This window comes from Megalops cyprinoides, chromosome 3 (assembly GCF_013368585.1).
Source record: "Megalops cyprinoides isolate fMegCyp1 chromosome 3, fMegCyp1.pri, whole genome shotgun sequence".
Taxonomy (NCBI): Eukaryota; Metazoa; Chordata; class Actinopteri; order Elopiformes; family Megalopidae; genus Megalops; species Megalops cyprinoides.
Genome location: NC_050585.1, coordinates 15,721,005 through 15,742,201, shown reverse-complemented (window position 1 = coordinate 15,742,201; position 21,197 = coordinate 15,721,005). Strand labels below are relative to the sequence as shown.

Sequence of the window (21,197 nt, the reverse complement as noted above, 5' to 3'; positions counted from 1 at the left end):
TTTGAGCCGTAATGGCATCGGCCTTGTCAGAAAGGCGCCGGTTTGCGGCAGCGTTTGCTAAAGTGAAACCAACTCAGGATTTGCGACCGTGCACTAAACAGGCATGGCGGACGTAACGAATAACGACAGCGTGAAGATGGCGGAGGGGGAGCGGAGTGCCGAGGAACTCAAGGAGAAGGCAAATAAATACTTTAAAGGTAGAATAAATCTGCTACCAGTTCTCAGTATGGATTGTGCACGTGGTTAAGATGCAGGAGAATTGTGTGAGACTACAGAAGTGCAACGGCAACGGAGAACCAGCAAGCTTGCTTGGTGAATCTCCTTTGAAGCCGGTAGCACTGGAGAAAGCGTGTCTGGGAGGAAAGCCTGCAGTGTACGGAGTGCCGTTTGTTTGCTAGCTGCCTTCTTGCATGTCAATCAGTGGTTCCGTTTCGTATTTAGCAATGAATGGAGAAGATGTGTATAAAATACTCAGCCTATGTTTAGGTGATCTCCCATCAGGAAAGAATATTAACGTCAGCGCGTGCATCACAGTAGCTAGCTAGGAAGGCAGCTAGATGTCACGACTGAGTTATTTATTTTTTTTTAGATTATTTTATGCCTTGATGCGATTAGCTACCAAACCAACTAGCGAGCCACCTGTCATCAGAAATTACTCTTGGCTGTATGACCTCACGATGGAGTCTAGCTCATGCTCATACAAATCCCCCTGACATTTTAGAGAGCTTGGCTAGCTGGCTAGCTAGGTTTGGCGTGTTCCAGATACTGCTGTAAATTCGGTACCTAGGTGGCTGTATGCAGTAGGAACCTTAACTTGTTATTCTCGCTGACTACCATATTTAAGACCTCAGTCTTGTTAGATGGCTATGACGTGAATAAATTAAGAGAGATTAGCTGTCGTTACAAAAGTAAGAACTGCAGAGTATAGCTGGCGGAGTGTCACTCAACAACTGTGCTCCCGGCCATGTGGATACTAGACAACCACCGGTTTAAAAATGTAACTATACGGTTAATTTGAACAAAATGGGACGGCGGAAAGATTCCCCGTATGTCTCTTTCCCTCGATGAAGACAGCACATTTATTCCCGCTAAGAATGTGACCGGTGAATGTGGGTTCAGACAGTCGCAGTATATAGGCTAGAGGCTCATTAGCTCATGGTGACAAAGCTTTTGTTACATCAGCCTGCCCTAGTCAGTTTAGCACTTGTTGTCTGTCAGCCTGTAACAACTTATTTTCCCGTCTTTCATAAATTTTATGGCCGACTGTGGTTGACCAGGGAGAGTAGCTGTTAACCCCTGTTAACATTATGTGCCATTCAGGTTTTACTCAAAGGTTGCAGATGAGCGTGGCAGGAGTCAGCTGCTCCATTGCATATCCACTGCTGCATTTTGTGACATGTTTATCAATTACAAATACATCTGAAGTGCCAGTGTTTTACATCACTGCTACTTCAGTGGACACACCCATCTAGTGCCTCTAGCTAGCAGATATAGACAGTATGTTCTGTTGTCAGATCTGTGCCAAGCCTTGAAAATAACACTGACCTGTGACCCCACTCCCCAGTGACAAGTGGATGTAGCTGATGTATGTGGCATAGAAGTTTAGGGTTTAGCATGACCAGAGGCAAATGGACCCCCCTCTTGAGACGAGCAGAGTTCCTCTTTATTGGGGCCTGTTTATCTTGCCACAGGGAGAACCTATTTTGAAGAAGATAGCAGTAGAAGACAGTTGAGTTAGTCATATTATGATAAGTCATAATGTCACTCTTGCATTCCTCTTAAGGGTGTATTGTGCATGTAGCGAAGGGCGAGAGCAGTCACCCCACCCGGCCTCGAACCCGGGTCTATGGGGTGGCAAACCTGCAGCTTGACCGCAACGCCAAAGAGCCAGGCTTGTTGGTATGGCAGTCAGAGCGCATACTCAATCATAGTGACAGCACTCTGTCACAGTGCACTTGCAGGTGAGGCCATTGGCCTAGCAATTACAGCACAGGTAGAGAGTGGGACAGGAAGAAAAGAGAAATGGGCATAAATGGAACCGCCTGTGAGGAGGGAAATCATTTAATACAGTTCTTTCTGCAGCCAGAGAGAGTTGAAGAGCTAGCGCTCTAGTACTTGTGTCAGCGTGCCCCTTCCTGTCAAGATGAACACATCAGTAGTGTAGTTTTTCAAAAGCCTATTTGTCCTTTCAAATAATCACAATGTAGAACTGTAGGAGTGAACTGCTTTTGATTGCATGCTTGCTACTGGTGATGTATTGCTCGTTACCTCAGCAAGGGACCCTGTGTCCAAAAAGAAAAAAAAAGATTTTTGGAGAGTTTAGTCTTAGTTCTTTTGAGTCCTGTGTTACCATATCCTGTGGTAAAGATGATGCAGAACAGCAGATTCCATCTTTGGCCATGGTAGATTTGATTGAGTATATTATCTGAACATCATTGTTTGACTTGCATGAAAGGGCACAAGGCAAAGGAAAGAGGGTATTCTCCTGAGGAGCACCGCTGCTGCTCGGACTCTGGGGCTGTCTCAGCGCAGTGATCAGGTCTTGACTTAATGTAATTACAGTGGACTTGAAATTAACCTTGAATGATTTTTCCAGGCACCGCTGCTTTTTTGTTATTTAATCAAAGTTATGACTTTGGTGACATAAAAACACGCAAGTAATGGGAAAAAAGAAACAGCTGCTGAATTTACCTTCATTAAATCTACAAAGTTCAGGGCAAAGAGCATGGGGTCTAGGCTTTGGTATCCACCAGACACAAGCAGCAAATGATGGAGCATTGCTGTACTTGTATTTTCAGGCAGCAGATCTGAGAATGCCGGCTTGCTCCTTGGAGCTGTTGCTTTTGGGTTTCGGAGTGAACTTCCACTGAAGCGTAATTCTCCTGGCTCACAGGCAGTGAGCAAATCCTCTTGTTGTTTTAATTATTTTAATGCACCGTAATCATTGTAATGCATTCATAGCTTTGCTCAGAAGTCAGCTGCTATTTTTTGTCTGTGTGAAGGAAGATAAGCAGCTAGCTGAAACAGTCCTCCCAGAAATACATGACCAAAGGCCATATTAGTATTTTAGGCCTCTGGGTACAGGTGTGACCTGAGCTCACCAATGGCCTGCATAACCATATAAGTAATGTAAATGGGTGTTTTCTATCAGAACATGCATTCGTTTCTTTCCGTATCAGCCAAGCTGATGTTCAGCTGTGTTTTCCTCTGGGCATGATCATGTCCTCAGCAGTCCCTGAAAAAGCGTACATCATCACCCCTGTCCAAGAGAGAAAGTGAGGAAAATAAAATAAATAAATAAATAAAAATTTCACCCAAGCTGGGAGGGACAAACGAATAAAAGGACATGTAGGATGTGCGTTTTTTTTTTGGCGTAGGACAGCACCAGCAACTCAGCAGATGATTTATCAGCAGTGAATAAGTGGTGTCTGTGCTGTGCCTCGTACCTTGCAATGTTTACTTTTAGGGAGGAACTGTTGACTGGAGTTTTTTGTATAATTCAGTTTACTCAGTACATGTTGTGGGTTTACACTTTACTGAACAGTTAGTGACTGGGAAAATATTTCCATCAAAATAAAAGTACAATAAAAAAGGAGACCTTCCCCACAGCTGTGATATTGGATCTGTGATGTATTGGTGATGTAACCTGGAGGCTAGGTGTTTATTGTGGTTCACTGAAAGATGATCCGTGCTTGTGTGTTTCAGAAAAAGACTATGAGAATGCCATCAAGTATTACACTGAGGCCCTGGAACTGAACCCAGATAATGCCATCTACTACAGTAACCGCAGCCTGGCATACCTACGCACTGAGTGCTATGGGTACGCACTGGCCGACGCCACGCGTGCCCTGGAGATCGACAAGAATTACGTCAAAGGCTACTACCGGCGTGCCACCTCCAACATGGCACTGGGCAAGTTTAAAGCGGCGCTCAAGGACTATGAAACGGTGAGTGGGGTAAAAGCCGGACCCCAGTACACACTCGGGCTGATATGAGACTTGTGTCCAGCCTGTTTTCTCTGTACAGGAAATGTGTAAAATTCACGCCAGTCTCCATTTCTGTTGTTCATCAGTGGAAATGAATGTTTGCAGTTTTAGGAGAAATGTGCATTATTATGTAATCTTTTAAAATTTGCAAAGAAATAATTAAATTTTTTTCTCACTTCTTACTCAGAGGACAGCATTTAACAGTACCCACTTTAATGTGGCTTTGTCAAAAGATGAAGAAGTTGTGCTTTGTGAATTTATAAAAATGTACATTTACATTTATTCATTTGGCAGACGCTTTTATCCAAAGTGACTTACATAGGTTACAGTTCTTTACAATGTTATCCATTTATACAGCTGGATATTTACTGAGGCAATTGTGGGTTAAGTACCTTGCCCAAGGGTACAGCAGCAGTGTCCCAGCGGGGATCGATCCGGCAACCTTTCAGTTACGAGACCTGCTCCTTAACCACTATGCTACACTGCCGCCCCTGTACATAGTAAGCTTACCCCTGAACATGGCCTAGTGATCAATATAAGATTTAATAATAATATATGACCAAAACTACACCTGCAGTGTATTTCTGGGCAAAAAATGTTATAAATTTAATTTGACAGTGCCTGCATTGTGCTGATGGGAGTACATGTAATTCGCCCACCACAGCTATGTTTCAAAGCTGAAATGATAGCGCGTATGCAAAACCGGTGGTGCGAAATCGGAGTTGTGGCTTTGCCCAGAGGAACATGGCAGAAACCAGTGGGCCTGTCTCTGGGGTGGATGAGGAAGCGCAGAAGCACTACAGTATGTGGCAAAATGGACCTTTAAGGACAAACTTCTGAGCAAAACATAAAAATGTTAAACATAAATTAAATGAATATTAAGCAATTAAATTTACTAACAAGTGTTGAGAATTCTTTAGAAGGCTGCTACTGTAGCCTGCTGACTTTACTTGAATGCCTCCCTCTTGTGCCCATGTGTAGAGTTTAAGTTGAAATGAAATCCAATTTCATGAAAGTTTCAATATTCAATATAAATTTCAATATCAGCCTTGTTTATTCAGCTCATCTGATGTCAGATCAGACTGCCTTCAAGCTACAAAATATGTTTTTAACTATTTAGTTTTAAAACTTTTAAAATGATTTTTTCCCCTTTTTTGAAAAGTATATTCTTTCGGTTAACGCGTTTCCAGCATTCCCCAAAGTTTCACAAAAAACGTTTTTCCTTTGTTCCCTACTTTTTTCTTGAATTTGAGAGAAACACATGTTTTGGGTCGTGTGGGCTGTGGGCTATGGATACATGAAGGTTATCGATTGGGCGTTGCATAGTTAAATGCAGGAAAGCTAAAAGTTGTAAGCACTCTGAAAGGCTTCCAGCCCATGTGGGACAAATGCATGGATGAATTTTGCCTTTAGTTGTTTGTCTTGGTTGTAAGTCAATTCTAGCTGAAGTGTCAACTTGGAAAAACATGTGTGTCTACAGAATATTCACCATATGCATCATGGCCAGTTGACATGTGGCCAAGTGTGTCACAGCTGAGACATTGCAGTCTAGAATAACACAGTGCAGAATCTGTGTGACAGCAAGGGTCAAATGAAATGCATATTTTTTAAAAAATGGATATATTTGTAATCTTAATGTATTGTTAATATGATGGCATACAAGTAGCGTAGCAACATGTGTAGAGTTTGATAACCATCAAAATAGCAGCCTTAAGAGCAGCTTCCCTCTCGGTTCTGTGCCTCTTCAGTTCTTTGCATTTTTGTTTCCAGAGCACTGCTGTTTTGAAGCCCTCTCTCTTTTTATGTGCAGCAGATGCTAACATCACAGATCATCCGTCATCTTGCGTTCTGGGTTTTTTCAGATTTCCTCTCTTCAGATCTGTTCCTCAAATTAGGATCACTCAGACTAGTATATTCCCACTTAAGATGACATATTCCCACGTACGATGGCAGCTTTCGGTGCATGCAACATTTTTCATTGAATTATAGTACAGCTCTGCTTTCATAATCGGTAACTGGAATAATGTGAAGACAGTTTTTTACTGGTAGTGGGAACTTGACAGAGAATGGTGTTTTACTTCAGTCTGTAAAAAGCGGTTACCATCTGCAAATCTTCCAGCAGACATTTCTTAAAGGATAACTATTTACCATTGTACTGTTTGTATCGCTAGAATGTCTGCCATCTTGTTTAAGAAACGCCTCACCCTGCCCTGACTGGCAGTTAGCATGAGAGGGGAATGTGGTATAAGCACGAACTGGCGCCTTGGCCAGGCCAGCTTTTTGGTTTGTGGTTCTAGGTATGCCTGGTTCTGATTCTGATGTTGGCCGTTAACAGTAGCATTGAAAAACAGTAGAATATCGAGCGATTAAGGGTCACTCCGGTTCTCTCTCCTTCCCTGTTCAACTCCTGCCTGTTTGTCTCCACTAGCGGCTCATGTTCTGAGGGAGAGGTATCAGGATACTGCCCGCTCCTCTGAGCAGCACTGTCACGAGTTATGCACTTTCTATAAAAGAACCAGAACGCAGATAATCCGTTAATCCTGTGATGATGCCAATTAGATCCACTCCGAGGGCGTTTTTCAGCACAGCACCCGCCGCAAATACCACAGTTAATTTAGACCTCCTTGCTTTCAATTCCAGCCCCATTGCAGAGAATATAAATATACCCGCAGAGCTCAGCACAATGAAAGCAGAGGTGCAGCTGTGGCATGACAATGATGACAGACTCCCTGTGTGTGTGCGCATTTGTCCGTGCGCGCGGATTTGTGTGTGTGTGTGTGTGTGTGTGTGTGTTTTTTTTTTTTTGTTGTGGCTTTCCCATTGTTCGGAAGCTGATGCAGATGATCTAGGAGGCGGCTGATGCAGGACAATTCTGGACAAAAAGGCGGCACTGTTCTGCATTGTTCACTGGAGGGCACTATCACTTTGCCATTGTCAAGTGAGTGTGGACTTTGGCGATTTCATGACACCATTTTAGTAGCACAAACAATATGGAAAACATGTAGAGCCCAAGAGAAAGAGCATGGGATTGTGGATGCGGAACTTAAATCGGGAGTCAAAACAGCTTGGTTCATCGAAGTATAAGCCAATACAGTGTTCCTCAGAGAGGTTTTTTCCCCCCATGCAGTGCGGGGTATCGTTGCACTCAGAATTCTCGGTACTTTCCAGAATTCTTAGGTACGCTCGTCTGTGTGGAACCGTGTGTGGAAAGAGATTTGACACTGAAGTGGGTATTGTTCTGAATCCGTGTCCCTCTGTGTTCTCCCCTCCGTGGGAGGCAGGTAGTGAGGGTGCGGCCCAATGACAAGGACGCCAAGATGAAGTACCAGGAGTGCAATAAGATAGTGAAGCAGAAGGCCTTCGAGAGAGCCATCGCCAGCGACGAGCTCAAGAAGTCAGTGGTGGACTCCCTGGACATCGAGAATATGAGTGAGTTTGGCCATTGGGATTACAGCCACCGGCACTAAATGGAATATAGACAAATTGACAAATGGAGATTTTTTTCCTTTCTGTAAGGTAATCAGTAAATAAATACATGAGGTATATAGATTATGAATAAATTTCCTGTTCATTTTTATAATTGCACAACAGCCATAGGCAAAGATGTATCCATGGGTATGTATTCCTAGGCACAGGTGCATATCCACAGATTTAAATGCAGACGGAACTTAGCTCTTTCCTCACATGCAGTGATCGAGGACGACTACACCGGGCCTAAGCTGGAGGAAGGAAAGGTGACGCTGAAGTTCATGAAGGACATGATGGACTGGTTTAAAGAACAGAAGAAACTGCACAGAAAGTGTGCCTACCAGGTAGGCCAGAGTGACCTTTATATTCATGTTTATTGGTTGTCATATTTAAAATGTTATAAGGTCACTGTATGGATGGATTAGTTGTAACTTACACGTGCTTATGGTGTTTCTCTACAAAAATTCCTTTTCAGATTTTGGTCCAGGTCAAAGAGGTTTTATCCAAACTTCCAAGTCTTGTAGAAATAACACTAAAAGAGGTAAGAAGCTTCATGTGCTGAATTTGTGAATGGTGAACAGAAATGGTGGCGTGAGAAAATAAAACCCAGTGAAGGTGTTTAGTTAGACAGAGGTCCTTCAAAGGCTTTTTATATGGTCAGTGCTTGGTATGTCACTAGCTTTTTTGAACACAAATCAGCATCCTTGCATATTGTGCATTACATGAACATCATTAAGGTTAAGGTGCAAAATATGTGTATTATGAATGATACTTGCAATGTGATCTTCTGATGATTATTTTCAGAAACCAGCCCTAGGTAGCCTTACAGTGTGGTCTAAAGCTTATTCTGTTTAATGTTCCCTTTATTTCCCATTCTACCTGATATGTTCCTGTCTTTTTTTTTCCTTCCCCTCTCTTGTTGACTCCCTCATTCATTCTTTCTCTCTGTCTCTGTGTCTCTCCCACAGGCAGAGAAGATTACTATATGTGGTGACACCCATGGCCAGTACTATGACCTCCTCAACATATTTCAGTTGAATGGTTTGCCCTCAGAGACCAATCCCTATGTATCCTTTTATTTAATCCCAGTGAACAAATGGGCTTGTTTTGGCCGAGGTGGAGCGTCTGGAGAATGTTGCCCGAAAATAAACTTTGCCATAATGAGCAAAGCGATGTATGGAGGCTGCCACACACAGCTGACTGCAGTCTGCCCAGTTGTTGTGCGATTTTGTGTCTCTTAAACGGCACCAAGTGTAGTCTTATGACGGGGAAAGAAACAGGGAGCATGTGTGGATGAACATACCAAGAATTATTAAACCTACAATGTGGATGACATTGACGTGGTGTCGGCTTGGTATGTGCCATCAAATACTTTATTGGGGTTTGTTTTTAAATACTTCTGGATACTCAAGTAATGGTCAGGCAATCAAAAATAATTACACACCTTACACCTCAATTACGCTGATCAGGATAGTAATAAATAGTGGTGTTTTTTTTCCCTGAACTGTGCGATTGATGTGAAGCCTTTACTGAGATTAGCGCATGCAGTGAATGTTTGGGGCACAGGATAAAAGGATATTGCTGCTTGTCACTGTGGCAGCAGTGTTGAAGGCCTGGTAAAAGGAACAGGGAATTAAGGTTATCACCTGACTTAGATCCTGTTGAGAACCACCACGATATATAACCTGAACACATCATTGAGTGCCTTAGAACACCCCCTTACAGATTGCTGTAAATTATATGTGCAACATGCTGCTACAATAATGCTTCCAGGCTGTGGAGAAATGTGCCTAGTAGGTGTTATTCCATTGGTAAGCTAAAGGGGGGTCTGGAAGATATTAAACTGATGATGTGTTGTATGTATGATACTATAATCAAGTTGTCCCATGTTCCACAAATTGTCTGTCATGCAAGTATTTAGTTTTATGACTTGGTGTACAGTTTATACATGTTGAATGACAATTGTAAGGTAAGCTGCTGACCTTTGTGACATTTAAAGGTTAAACATTTATAGTGCACACAAATGCATTATATTCAGCAGCAGTATTTTTTATCATTTTAAACAGAAGCACATGGACTGAAGCAATAATAATAATAGTGACTATAATAATAATAGATTGCATTTATATAATGCCTTTTGAGTATCATTGAACACTTTACAATGAAGGGATGGAGGTGACTCAGCCACCAGCAGGGTGTAGCACCCACCTGGGTAATTCATGGTAGCCACTTTGTGCTGGCATTCTGACCACAAATCAGATGAGTTGAAGGAGGTGGGAATTATTTAGCCAATTAAACTACTTAACTGCAGGCTTCAGCTATTCAATGGCGACTTTGTTGACCGCGGGTCCTTCTCTGTGGAGGTCATTCTCACGCTCTTCGGCTTCAAGCTGCTCTACCCAGACCACTTCCACCTCCTGAGGGGTGAGTTTCAAGGGTCCCTGCTGGAATCCCAGTTCGTTTAGTCCCAGAGGTGACAGAGCCTCACTTGATTGTGTCTGTGCTACACGTGGTTGCCTGGACGATGTTTATTTGGGGTTACCTTGGAAGCTGAGCAAACCTGAGCAGCTGTGTTTTTTTTTTTTTTTTTTTTTTTTTCCTTTTGTTTTTGGTGTGTGTATGTGTGTATGCGTGTATGTGTGTGTGTGTGATATACCTCTGCAGGGAACCATGAGACAGACAACATGAACCAAATGTACGGCTTTGAGGGTGAAGTTAAGGCCAAGTACACAGCCCAGATGTTCCAGCTCTTCAGTGAGGTCTTCCAGTGGCTGCCCCTGGCCCAGTGCATCAACGGCAAAGTGCTGGTGAGGAACACACTCGCAGCTTCCCTCCACCCCTCCACGGGCTCCCTCGCTCAGCTGAGTTGTGACAGGTGCTGATTTTTCTCCTGCAGGTGATGCATGGGGGCCTCTTCAGCGAGGACGGGGTGACGCTCGATGACATCCGCAAGATTGACAGGAACAGACAGCCGCCTGACTCGGGTAGGGCCCTCCCCACTGATTGATTCACTCTCAGCGGTGGACTACATCAAAGTGAATCCCACAGCTGGGGCTGCGGGGTAAAGCTGAAATGTCTTACCACTTTTCAGGATGCAGAAAGCTTGCAAAGGATGGCTCGTGTGTTAGACTTGAGGTGCTATCGGAAGTTTAAGATCATTAATATCATCTGGGAAAATTTTTATCTTCATTTAACATCATTTACTTTTTTCTTACTTTATTCTAAGTCATTTTGGATTAGCACATTTAAAGCATTTGAAGCTTTTGAAATGGCATTTTGCTGAGTTAGTAAACAAGAACAAAACATTTTGCAAAATTATTTAATTAAATATTTAACACTTAATTTTCAGGAACAATACCTAAAGCAAAAACTGATGTTTGGAAAATCCTGCCCACATCACCATACATTTCTGTTTCTTTCCTCATCATAAATACTGTGCCATAGATTTTATGCCGTAGATTCTTTCTAGCACAGGGTTTCTGACACCCATCCCCTTCCTCATGCTATTATTATACTGTGATTAATTAGTTGTGTAAGTACCTATACATGGATACAGATAAATGCCAAAATAAAGGAAACACTTGAGTAAATGAGGCAAACAAGGTATACTGAAGGCAGGTGCGTCCACACAGGTGTGGTCCTAAGTTAATTAAGCAACTACCATCCCCTCATGCGTAGGGTCATGTACAAAAATGCTGGGCAGGCCCAACTACCCATTGTTTTGGCTACCATGATTAGAGGAAGCAATTGCATTGACTTGCAGAAATAGGTGATTGCTGGGGCATATTTGGCAGGAGCTTCAATGTCTGCTAAACTTGCTGATGTTTCACGAGGGATAGTGCCTACGGTGATGAAGTCCGATTTATAGACACCATCACCTAGGGGCAACTACTCAACCATAATGTCTGTGCAGTGGTTTGAGATGCAAGACAAAACAGACGAGTAACTGAATCAGTTTGACTGCAAATAATCAATCAAGGGTGTGAGCATAAAGTCCAGAACAGTCTGTCGAGAACTTCACAGAGAGTGTTACCATGTTCGGAGTTGTAGTGCATAAACTTGATTAATGCTTTGCAATTAAAGTGGTGCAGAGAACACAGACAATGGTCTACTACTGAACAACGGAAAAAAGTTGTAAGGTCCTATGAGTCGCCCTGTTTTCGACAAGTGGACGAGTGCATGAATAGTGCCTGTCAAAAGAAACCTACATTCCCAAGTGCTTGTTTGCCATGCTTAAGGGTTCTCGTGGCTCTGTTGTGGTGTGGAGTGCATTCTCTTGGTATGGCTTAGGTCCACTCAACCCCTTAGAGGGGAAGGTAAATGCCAATAAATACATTCATTCTGAGTGACCACCTTCATCCTGCAGTGAGGCATTCCTATCATGTGGGGAGTAGTCTCTTTCAAAATGACAGTAACTCCAACCACGGGGCACGAGTGGTCACTGAATGATTTGATGAGCATTAAAATAATGTAAACCATATGCCATGGCCTTCTCAATCACCAAATCTCAACTCAATGGAATGCTTATGGGAGATTTTATAGGAGTGCCTGAGGCAGCTTTTTTCCACCACCATCAACAAAACACTAAATGATGGAATTTCTTTTGAAAGAATGGTGTAGCATCCCCCTAATGGACTTTCAGACACTAGAGTCTATATGACCGAAGCTGTTCTAGCAACTCATGGTGGCCAAATGCTTATTAGGACACTTCTATCTTGGCGTCTCCTTTATTGTGGCAGTGACCTGTGACTATATGGAAATACGCATATTGTGATAGAAATTTGAAAAGTATTATATAAGAACCAGAGAAGCAGATTCTGTATTAACATAAGCAGCTTTAGAGTAGCCCTACATCTGTACATATAGCACTCTCTTCATACTCCTTTAGGCATACTCATACCTCTGTCTGTGCATTCCCTATTGTTTCCTAATCCTCGGGGCACCAAGTTTCACATCTAGTTGTTCCCTTAATTCTTGACTCCATGCGTATGCATACTGTGCAGGTGTGGCCCTGATATTTTATGCTATAGTAGCATGTAAAAGCACAAATTTTGTATGTAGTCTTCAAGGAAGTCCAAGATTGTAATAAATTGGTTAATTTTATCCTGGAACTTTTTCTCCAGTTTTTATCTTAATTAGATTAAGTGTTTAATTTACTCACTCCCTAAGTCCTTAAAATCAGCTGTATGAATTCAGTATTGTATGATTAGTTTTTTTTTTTTTGTTTTTTGGAACCATATATAATTGGGTGTAGATGATAGTGTTATGATGAGGTGCATCCCTGTGGTGTTTACAAAGATACTTTATCATTTTGCAGTCCCAAAGGAAGTGTGCTAACGTAGTATTTCCTGAAGGCGTTCCTGATACTTGCCATTATTATCCCACTTTTGTAGTCTGTAAAGAGTGCTGTATCTTCCTTTCAGTATTTCGTTTTATATGAGTCAGCTGCTAATAGACTTAAAAGGTTTGAGCGTATTTTAGTTACAGTTACAGATAGTTATTCAGCACAGTTCATCTCTGGAGACAGTGTGGTTTGAAGCCCATTTTATGGTATAGTCATTGTATCAATGGTTGCGTTAGACTTTCTCGTTGTCTGTCATTTCGACGGATAGGGTCGTACAAATTCCGTCATAATCTGTTATTACCCATCATTTTAAGTTTCATTTTTTAATGATAATATGGCATTTAATAGCATGTAATTTTCATTCATTCATTTTCTCTTTTTTAATAATTAATATACAGAAGAAGCTGATAGATTATGCATTTATAAGGGCATGGAGAGAAAAGATGAACAGAGACACCGACCGTGCGGTCACTCTTCATGTCAGCACCACACGATTCATAGGGTTGGGTACTGAAACCCAATTCCTGTATGACCGGTATCTACCGGACCGAATTGCAACGCAGATTTCGGTCCCTCATTTCGGTGCCACTTAAATGCCTGAGCGCTGTTGATTGGAATATTTGCCCTCTGGTGCTCCGAAACGGACGGTACAGTACTGTAAGTGTTATTTAGTGTTAAATTATTGTAGTTGGGTTAGATTTTATTTATCATGTGAATTTGTTATATAAATTTAAGTGTTTTGTATTTATTTATATTCATATATTTTAGCATACTTTAAGCTGTTAACAGCTAATATATTGTTCAATTTCAGATTTGCCTTAGCAATAAAAAAAGCCGTTCTTTAATGTCGTTGACCATCGTATTGTGCTTTTTTTTATTAACCCTTTTGCACGTAACTTATTTTATGGTATGTAGCGTGCGTGTTACATTACATGGTTTGTTATGTTTTCATTAGCGTTATTACCGTAAAACTTCCAATAAACGCCTCAGTGTTTATTTGCTTTAATTACTTAACTTTACCGGTGTTTATTGGAGACTCAGGGATAATAAGAGATCTGCGTTTATTTCACCTAAAGCCCTCAGGCTCCTGCAAGTTATTGGTATCTGAACTGACCAGGAAAATTCACCATGTTTTTTTCCTAAGTAGCTTACTTAACAAACATTATACAGCTCTCTTTGGTAGCAGCTCAAACAGGAATCACTAATAAAGTAAGTTAAACATTGTCATTGCAACCTATGATGGGACAGCACAGTCTGTAAGAATAGCAGTATCACTGTGAATTTAGGCTACCGTGATCCGAAAGACAGCTTGTTTTGTTCGTTTATGTTTAATCTAATTTGGGAACAGATGAACACGCATATGGCAAATTGAATTCACTAAAACAACCTCATTTAGCCTAATGTAAAAAATAATTTGTTTGTGCTGTAACGTCATTAAGAAATAGGCCTAAAGCATCCCCAACAAAAGACATAGGAAACACACTGGCTAAAATTATGCTTGCAAAACAATTTAATTTACAAAAACCAAATTTTGTTTAACATTTCAGCTGTCAGTGCTATGCCGTAATGTTAAAATTAGCCTACTTTATTTATTTATTTATTTATTTATTTATTTTTTAACCCATGTGCGTTCCTTTCCACAGCCTGGAAAAACAGGGCTACCTTTTCAAAACCAGTGTTATTTCGGTTTTTAGCCACAAAAAAATAAATAGGACTACTGTAAGCATTTTAACCTACTGTTCTTTCGTTTCATAGTCATGAAAAGTAAATAGAATTTTCCCCGGCGTTTATTTGAGGCAGGTGTTTATTTACTGAAAGGGTTGTGCATACCGGTGATTATAAGAGGCCATTTGCTATATTTTTTAATGTTAAATCGGTTTCCTCAAAGCTAGAATTAGCTAGAATTTTTCCAATCTTGTGTTCTAATCACACTGGTACTAGCATACGCGCTAAACAGCTAATCACACACCCGGTGTGACTGTACGCGCAAAAGAGTTAAGTATCAGTTCAGGCACCGTTTAGGCACTGGTACCATTTTAAAAGTATCGCTTTAGCACCAGTATCGGAAAAAACCCAAACGATATCCAACCCTAATCTTCCCTCCTCAGCCACATGAACTCCTGCTCCCATTGAACTCGGTACTCCCTCTTGACCTCCTTGCTGCCACTTACTTGCCCCGTAACACTAGCTGCTGCTGGCTGATAAACGTTATTAGTATTAGGCCTACTTGCTCGTCCGTCATCCTCCACCGCATCAATCCCTCTTTTTTCACCTCGTTTATCAACGCCATCACAATTATTGAGCTTTTTAAAGAAACTTCGGACACTCAGCTGCCGTGACATTTTGCAGTGGTATGTAGCGATATAGCCTACCAATGCGATGGCTAAAGCCAGCTAGACAATGAGGTCATGCACGTGAGATCAAAGTCAAGACTAGACATTAGCTAATTAATATGCACACTCGCCACCAACTGGACAGGGGTGTGAATTACTTAAAGTTACGGTAGATCGCCCTCAGTGTTCTTATCTGTCAAAATGACGGACGGCCTTCAGATTTTTCGGTCATTGTTAAAAAAATTCAGTCAATGACAGAAAATATTCAATTAACGCGACCTGTCATTGTATGAATTATTAGTGCTGCTGTTGATTGTTATGGAAAGATCTGGCTGAAGTTTGTGGTTCTCCTGATGTCATGATATGCTCATAGGAATGTATATTTTTGTTTAAATTGCTTTACTTCTGAGGTGTATGTTATTACTTTTGTCATATTCTGCCGTTACCAGCTTCATGTTTTATGGTTTTAGTTTCTAGTATGACTTAAGTGCAGCTGTGTTACATTTTCCATATTTTCCTGAATATTAGCAGTTATGTTTCACTGTATCTTGTATGCAAAAACTGTGTACATTTATGCAACTTGGAGATTAGCAGCTTATTGTTCGTACCGTGAGCAGTTAAATTCATGGAGCTATGTTGAGGATTAAAATGGATCATTGGCCTTTTTATGTTCCACTGGTACACTGTGCAGTTGTAAATGGTGGCAACCCGATGGTGTACAGGTTGTGTTCAACGCTCTGCATCTTTCCCTCTGCCAGGTCCCATGTGTGATCTCCTGTGGTCGGATCCTCAGCCCCAGGTGAGTGGCAGCCCTGTTGATCTGTGTGGCAGGGCAGCAGCGAACATATTGTCTTCACTCCTTTTCAGCCAGCCAGCAATGTGCAATTGATGTCATATATTTCATCCATGTGTAAATGTGCTGTGTTAGTTTCCTCTTAAATTAACAACAGGCTTGGGTCTACTTGGGGCCCCTGTATGGGCCAAGGGCTACTTAAACTTTCACTGTCACCCTCTAAGCATTTCAGCCCATGGCAAGATATTGCTGTTCTTGAAGGGAATTTGGCCTTCCCAGTGAAATAGCTGCCAGAGCCAGCTCTGGGTTATAAACTCAGCCTGCGTCACACTTGTCACCATGAACAGGTGAATAATCTTGGCGTAATTCACCAATGAAATCTGCTCCTGTCTCCCCTTTCCCCAGAATGGCCGGTCAATCAGCAAGCGGGGGGTGAGCTGTCAGTTTGGTCCGGACGTGACAGAGCGCTTCCTGGAACAGAACAAGCTGCAATACATTGTGCGCAGTCACGAGGTGAAGAGCGAAGGCTACGAGGTCTCTCACTCAGGAAAGTGCATCACCGTCTTCTCAGCACCCAACTACTGGTATGTCATCCGCTGTAACCTTACTGCTCCATATCTGTGTTTCACAGCTTCTCTGAACCAATTAAAGTAATAAGGACTCAGTGGACGTATCATGTTACAGACCACCTCTCTCTCTCCCCCTAGTGACCAGATGGGTAACAAAGGAGCGTATATCCACCTCAGGGGATCCGACCTCAAGCCAGAATTTCACCAGTTCACTGCTGTGGTCAGTACAATCCACCTTATTGTGAATATGCAGGTCTATTGCTTTATTTCTTAGGCTTCCTATTTTTGTCGCATGGGTTTTTATCACTTCCACTCAGCCCATTTTTCTCCCTTCCAAAACTGTATAATGACCAGACTGATCTGGTTGTAACTAGTCACAGTATGAATATGGGGGCTGGCCTGACGACCCATGTTACTTTTTGGGAGCAGGCTCTCTAAGGCCACCTTCATTTTGATTTGTGGAGATTTGCATGAATAAAAGGTGGTAGTGCACTGAAAATGGGTACGCACATCACTGATGTCACAAGTGCAGGGCTGGAATAACGTTGCATTTGTCATTTTGTTGGAGACCATTGCAGTGGAATTTCTGTTTTTGAATGCAGTTTTGCATCTCAATGTGTAATCAGATGTTCATGTAATTTACTGAACGACAGCTACTTTTACATTATGTATTTGTAATTGTAGATGCTCATTGTGGCTCTCCTAATTTTGCACTTATTACTGAAAGTCTGTCAAAGTGGACATTTTGAACAATTGTGTCATTATGAAAGCATCATCAGGTGGGAGAATATGATTAAGAACAATTCAGCTGAAAATGGTTGAGGGGGGAAAAAGGCGGAAAATGTAGTGAGAAGTGGAAAAATGGTATTGGCCATTTGGAAAAACACAATTTCCCCTTTTAAGAAAACTAAGTAAAGACCCTGGTATTCTCCAGATGTATTCATGTCTTTGTTAAAGTCTGTCAAAATATTCTAATTTTACAAATTCTCATTCATGTCACTTTATTTGACCCCATTACACATTTGCTTTTTTTAGCTATCAAGTGTATGAATTAATAATGTCCTGATCTGAACTCAAAGATCGGTATCGGGGCCGATCAAGGAATTTTTTAACTGATCGGTATCGGCTTTATCGAGCACGAACTCCGATGACTCAGGCAAAGGCTGCACTGAAGCAGCACACACTGGAGGATACTTTTAAAAGGAGAGAGAAATTTCCTGGAGACAGTGACAAGGCCAAAAAGATTACAGAGAGGGTAATTGAATTCATCGCTTTGGATGACCAGAGGAAAAACTCCTGTAGCAGCTCCAATAAAAGCACTTTAAGAACTGGCCTTCCTTCATAACAAAAGAGTGCCTTGCAATTTTATTATTTTGATATTTAGGTTTTACTGTAATGCTGCTACTCCAATAAGTAGAAACTGATTTTGTTTTTGTTTTTTACATGTCCAAGCGGAATTGTGATTTTTATTTGTTGTGACTGTGAATGGTAAAGTTAAGCTATTACACCACAAGTGGAATTGTGAATATATTACTCATTTTGAGTGTTCTAGTTTTACTACTACAATGCAATGGTTATTTTGTTAAAAAAACAAATGAAAACCAAGGCTGCACTAAGTGGCATTGTGATAAGAGCCATATAAAAATATTTTTAGTTTGTTTACTTTGTTATTATGTAAAAAAAAACATTGAGGAACAGCTTGGATGCAGGCAATTTCTTTCTTAATGCATTTCAGAGCTATTCAGTTGTCGAGCATATACATTGGATTGATTTTAATAACTTTAATGTACTTGAAGTGTGCACCGTGCAACTGTATCATCTAGGAAAATACAAGTATTGGACCGGGAGTCGGTATCGGCAGATGCTCAATATTAAATGACTCGGATCAGGATGGGGGGCAAAAAAGTTTGATTGGAACATACCTAGTATGAATGCATTGCCGGGGTATAGCATGGCTGTTAATGGCCCTGTTTATGCCTTCTTTTCCTAAGCGAGTGTGCTGGTGAAGTCTGCCCACAAATCGTAAATTATGGAAAGCCTTGTCCAGCTGGCAAATGTGTATTCAACCTTACAGACTAAACTAAAATCCACTACAGAATTCTGATTAGATTTTGATAATTCTGAAGGATTCAAATATTGTGCTTTTGTTGCTGTGGAAAGGCTGAAAATGCACCTGGGTGCTGACCCACCATCAGCCATTGTAAGGAAAACTGTTCAACAGCCTACTCTGGTGGTGCTCTGTTCTCACTTGCTGTTAAAAAGTCAGCTGACTTGCATGGACCTTTCACCCTCACACAGTAATGTAGTAGTCTTTCTAAAAAAAAAAAAAAAAAAAAAAACAGATGGCAGACTTACTGTTTCTCTGAGAATTGTGATGTGTGGGTGTGTGTGACCACTGTAACAAACAAGTGCTATATTGAAGTATTTTAAGTTAAGGTGCAGTACTTTCCTATGTGTGACCTCTCTCTCCCCCTCTCTGTGTCTCCCTCATTTTCGCAGCCTCATCCGAATGTCAAGCCCATGGCGTACGCAAACACCCTGTTGCAGCTGGGAATGATGTAGCAATGTGGAGACCTCGTCTGTCTGCAGCTATGGCGTCCCATCCTTTCCTCTCATCCCGTCTGTCAGTCTGCTAGACTTCTTTTGTCTTTCTTTCGTTCTCTCAAACATCTTTTTTTGTTCCCAGATCACAACCAACGGTACCCGTCACACTCCACCACTGTTTCTCATACCCCACATCCCAGTCCCATCTTTTATGAGTTCGGTTAGCCACAGGACAGAGTGCTGATTGGAGGAGGTGTTGCTTGGTCTGCACCCGCTGAAGCAGGATAACACAGAGAAAACTAAAATTGGGCCTCACTGCCCTCTGTTCAAGGCAGGACAAATATGGTTCTGTTGCAGAAATTTGGAGCTGCTTGTTTTTGAAAGGCTCAGTAAATGAATGATTACTCCAGCTGCTTGACCCAGGGAGCTGGTTTGTACCAAAGACTTGCAACAGAATAGAATGGAGTGTCTGGCTGTTTGCAGTTTGGCTTTTGGGGCGGGGGACTTACATTGGCATACTGTACCATTATTCATTCCTGTTCGGCCAGTGGTACTGACTGGTGAGAGCTGTGTTTGTGTGCGTGTGATACTGTGACACTACAATGGTCAAGTTAATCTGCCAAGCTCTGTCTTTTTTTTTTAAGTAAACATATCCCCGCCTCCTCTTCCAAGATGTGCTCAGAAGACAAACTGTTCCACTCAAATCGACTGAAAAAGGAATTGGTATTTTTTGGGACTCTATTGTCATACATCAGTATTTGCAGAGGTCATTCTCGTGGAAAAGGAAACTCACAGGTCACTCAAACAGCTTCAGCTTTTCAGTTCCCTGTGCTCCACGCTATGTATGGTATGACACGGTCTGATGACTTTGTGCTGGGAGAGTAATCACTGACTGTCCTTTTTGATTTTGGTTCCATTAACACCCCCAGCACTGGCTGCCCATTGGGAACCACTTGAACGCACAGACAACCCTCCCCTCCAACACACACACACACACACACGCACACACATGTCTGCTCCACGACTCTGTCTGCTTGCAGACTGACATGACATCAGACCTTTAGAACCCATCTTCCTGTTTCTAAAGCGCACAGCAACATTGACATGACATCACAGACCTTTAGAACCCATCTTCCTGTTTCTAAAGCGCACAGCAACATTGACATGACATCACAGACCTTTAGAACTCATCTTCCTGTTTCTAAAACGCAAAGCAGCATTGTCCCAAGCTTTTTAGATAATGTTATACAAATGTGTATGTATATATATATACTGTATATCATTTAAGATTCCAGTGTACATGTTTGAAAGAAAAAAACAAAATGTCAAATGGGAAAAAAATAAATGGGTCCTCAGTGATTTTAAACCTTGAAGAATCCTGTGCTTGTTGAAGAATTGATTTTTTTCTAATTCTATGATGCCATACAGTAAGAATGTATGTTGTGTTTGAATGATTGACTTTTTCTTTCCTTTCATAGTTTTTTCATCTGTTTGAACATTAAGATTCCTTAACCACACAGTATACAAATCAGTTCCTCCTATAAGGATTCTTTTCACACAGTTTACAATGGAGTATAGATTGTGCTAAACGGAGAAATTTTAATGACAAAATGAAAGAACTGTGTATGTTTTTCTCTAAAAAAGACAAACTATAGAGAGCTCACAGATGATTTTGCATTACAGGAATGCACAGTCATAGATGTGGTTTTAATCACGAGTCCAATTATTTAAATCACATGTTATGTTTGCTCAGTGAGATAGTCACTCACTAAAAATGATGTGGCCCATGCACAAATAGATCTTCATTAAACAAGCTCATGACAGAGAGATAAATGACTGGGGTCCATAGGATCATAAGTTCAATTGCTACACAATTAACAAGCTACAGTATGTTTAGCAATTACAGCTGTGACATCTCTGTGTTGTAGTATTTGGGGCCATAATACTGGTTTGTAAAGTGTTGATTTTTTTTTTCTTTTCTTTTCAAACTTTTCTCTGACTTTGGACCCCATTTGTATTGTCTGACCCGGTTGCCCGCCTGATTCACCACTACACAAACACCAATGAAACATTGACCAGTTCTACACATCTCACAGTGGTCACTCTCCTCATCGAAACTCACTATAACCTTTTAACGTTGTTAAACTAGTGCTTTTAAAG

The 21,197-nt window shown here is 41.4% G+C and overlaps 1 protein-coding gene across 1 annotated transcript; it reads left to right on the top strand.

The window, feature by feature from the left end:
• The first annotated feature begins 96 nt into the window (after positions 1–96).
• LOC118774713 (serine/threonine-protein phosphatase 5) lies at positions 97–20,164 on the top strand. The gene is made up of 13 exons (XM_036524154.1): positions 97–197; positions 3,706–3,947; positions 7,268–7,415; positions 7,677–7,798; positions 7,930–7,995; positions 8,423–8,521; positions 9,773–9,878; positions 10,119–10,261; positions 10,351–10,438; positions 15,890–15,930; positions 16,330–16,508; positions 16,632–16,713; positions 18,993–20,164. Exons 1-13 carry the CDS (start codon positions 104–106, stop codon positions 19,053–19,055), a joined length of 1,473 nt encoding a protein of 490 aa, XP_036380047.1. The 5' UTR covers positions 97–103; the 3' UTR covers positions 19,056–20,164.
• The last annotated feature ends 1,033 nt before the right edge of the window (positions 20,165–21,197 follow it).

Excerpts from the sequence above, each read along its gene's own strand:
- LOC118774713 (XM_036524154.1), top strand. The coding sequence starts at position 104 with ATGGCGGACGTAACGAATAACGACAGCGTGAAGATGGCGGAGGGGGAG. Across the intron at positions 7,996-8,422 it reads TAGAAATAACACTAAAAGAG|GCAGAGAAGATTACTATATG; the intron begins GTAAGAAGCTTC and ends TCTCTCCCACAG. Across the intron at positions 9,879-10,118 it reads CCACTTCCACCTCCTGAGGG|GGAACCATGAGACAGACAAC; the intron begins GTGAGTTTCAAG and ends ATACCTCTGCAG.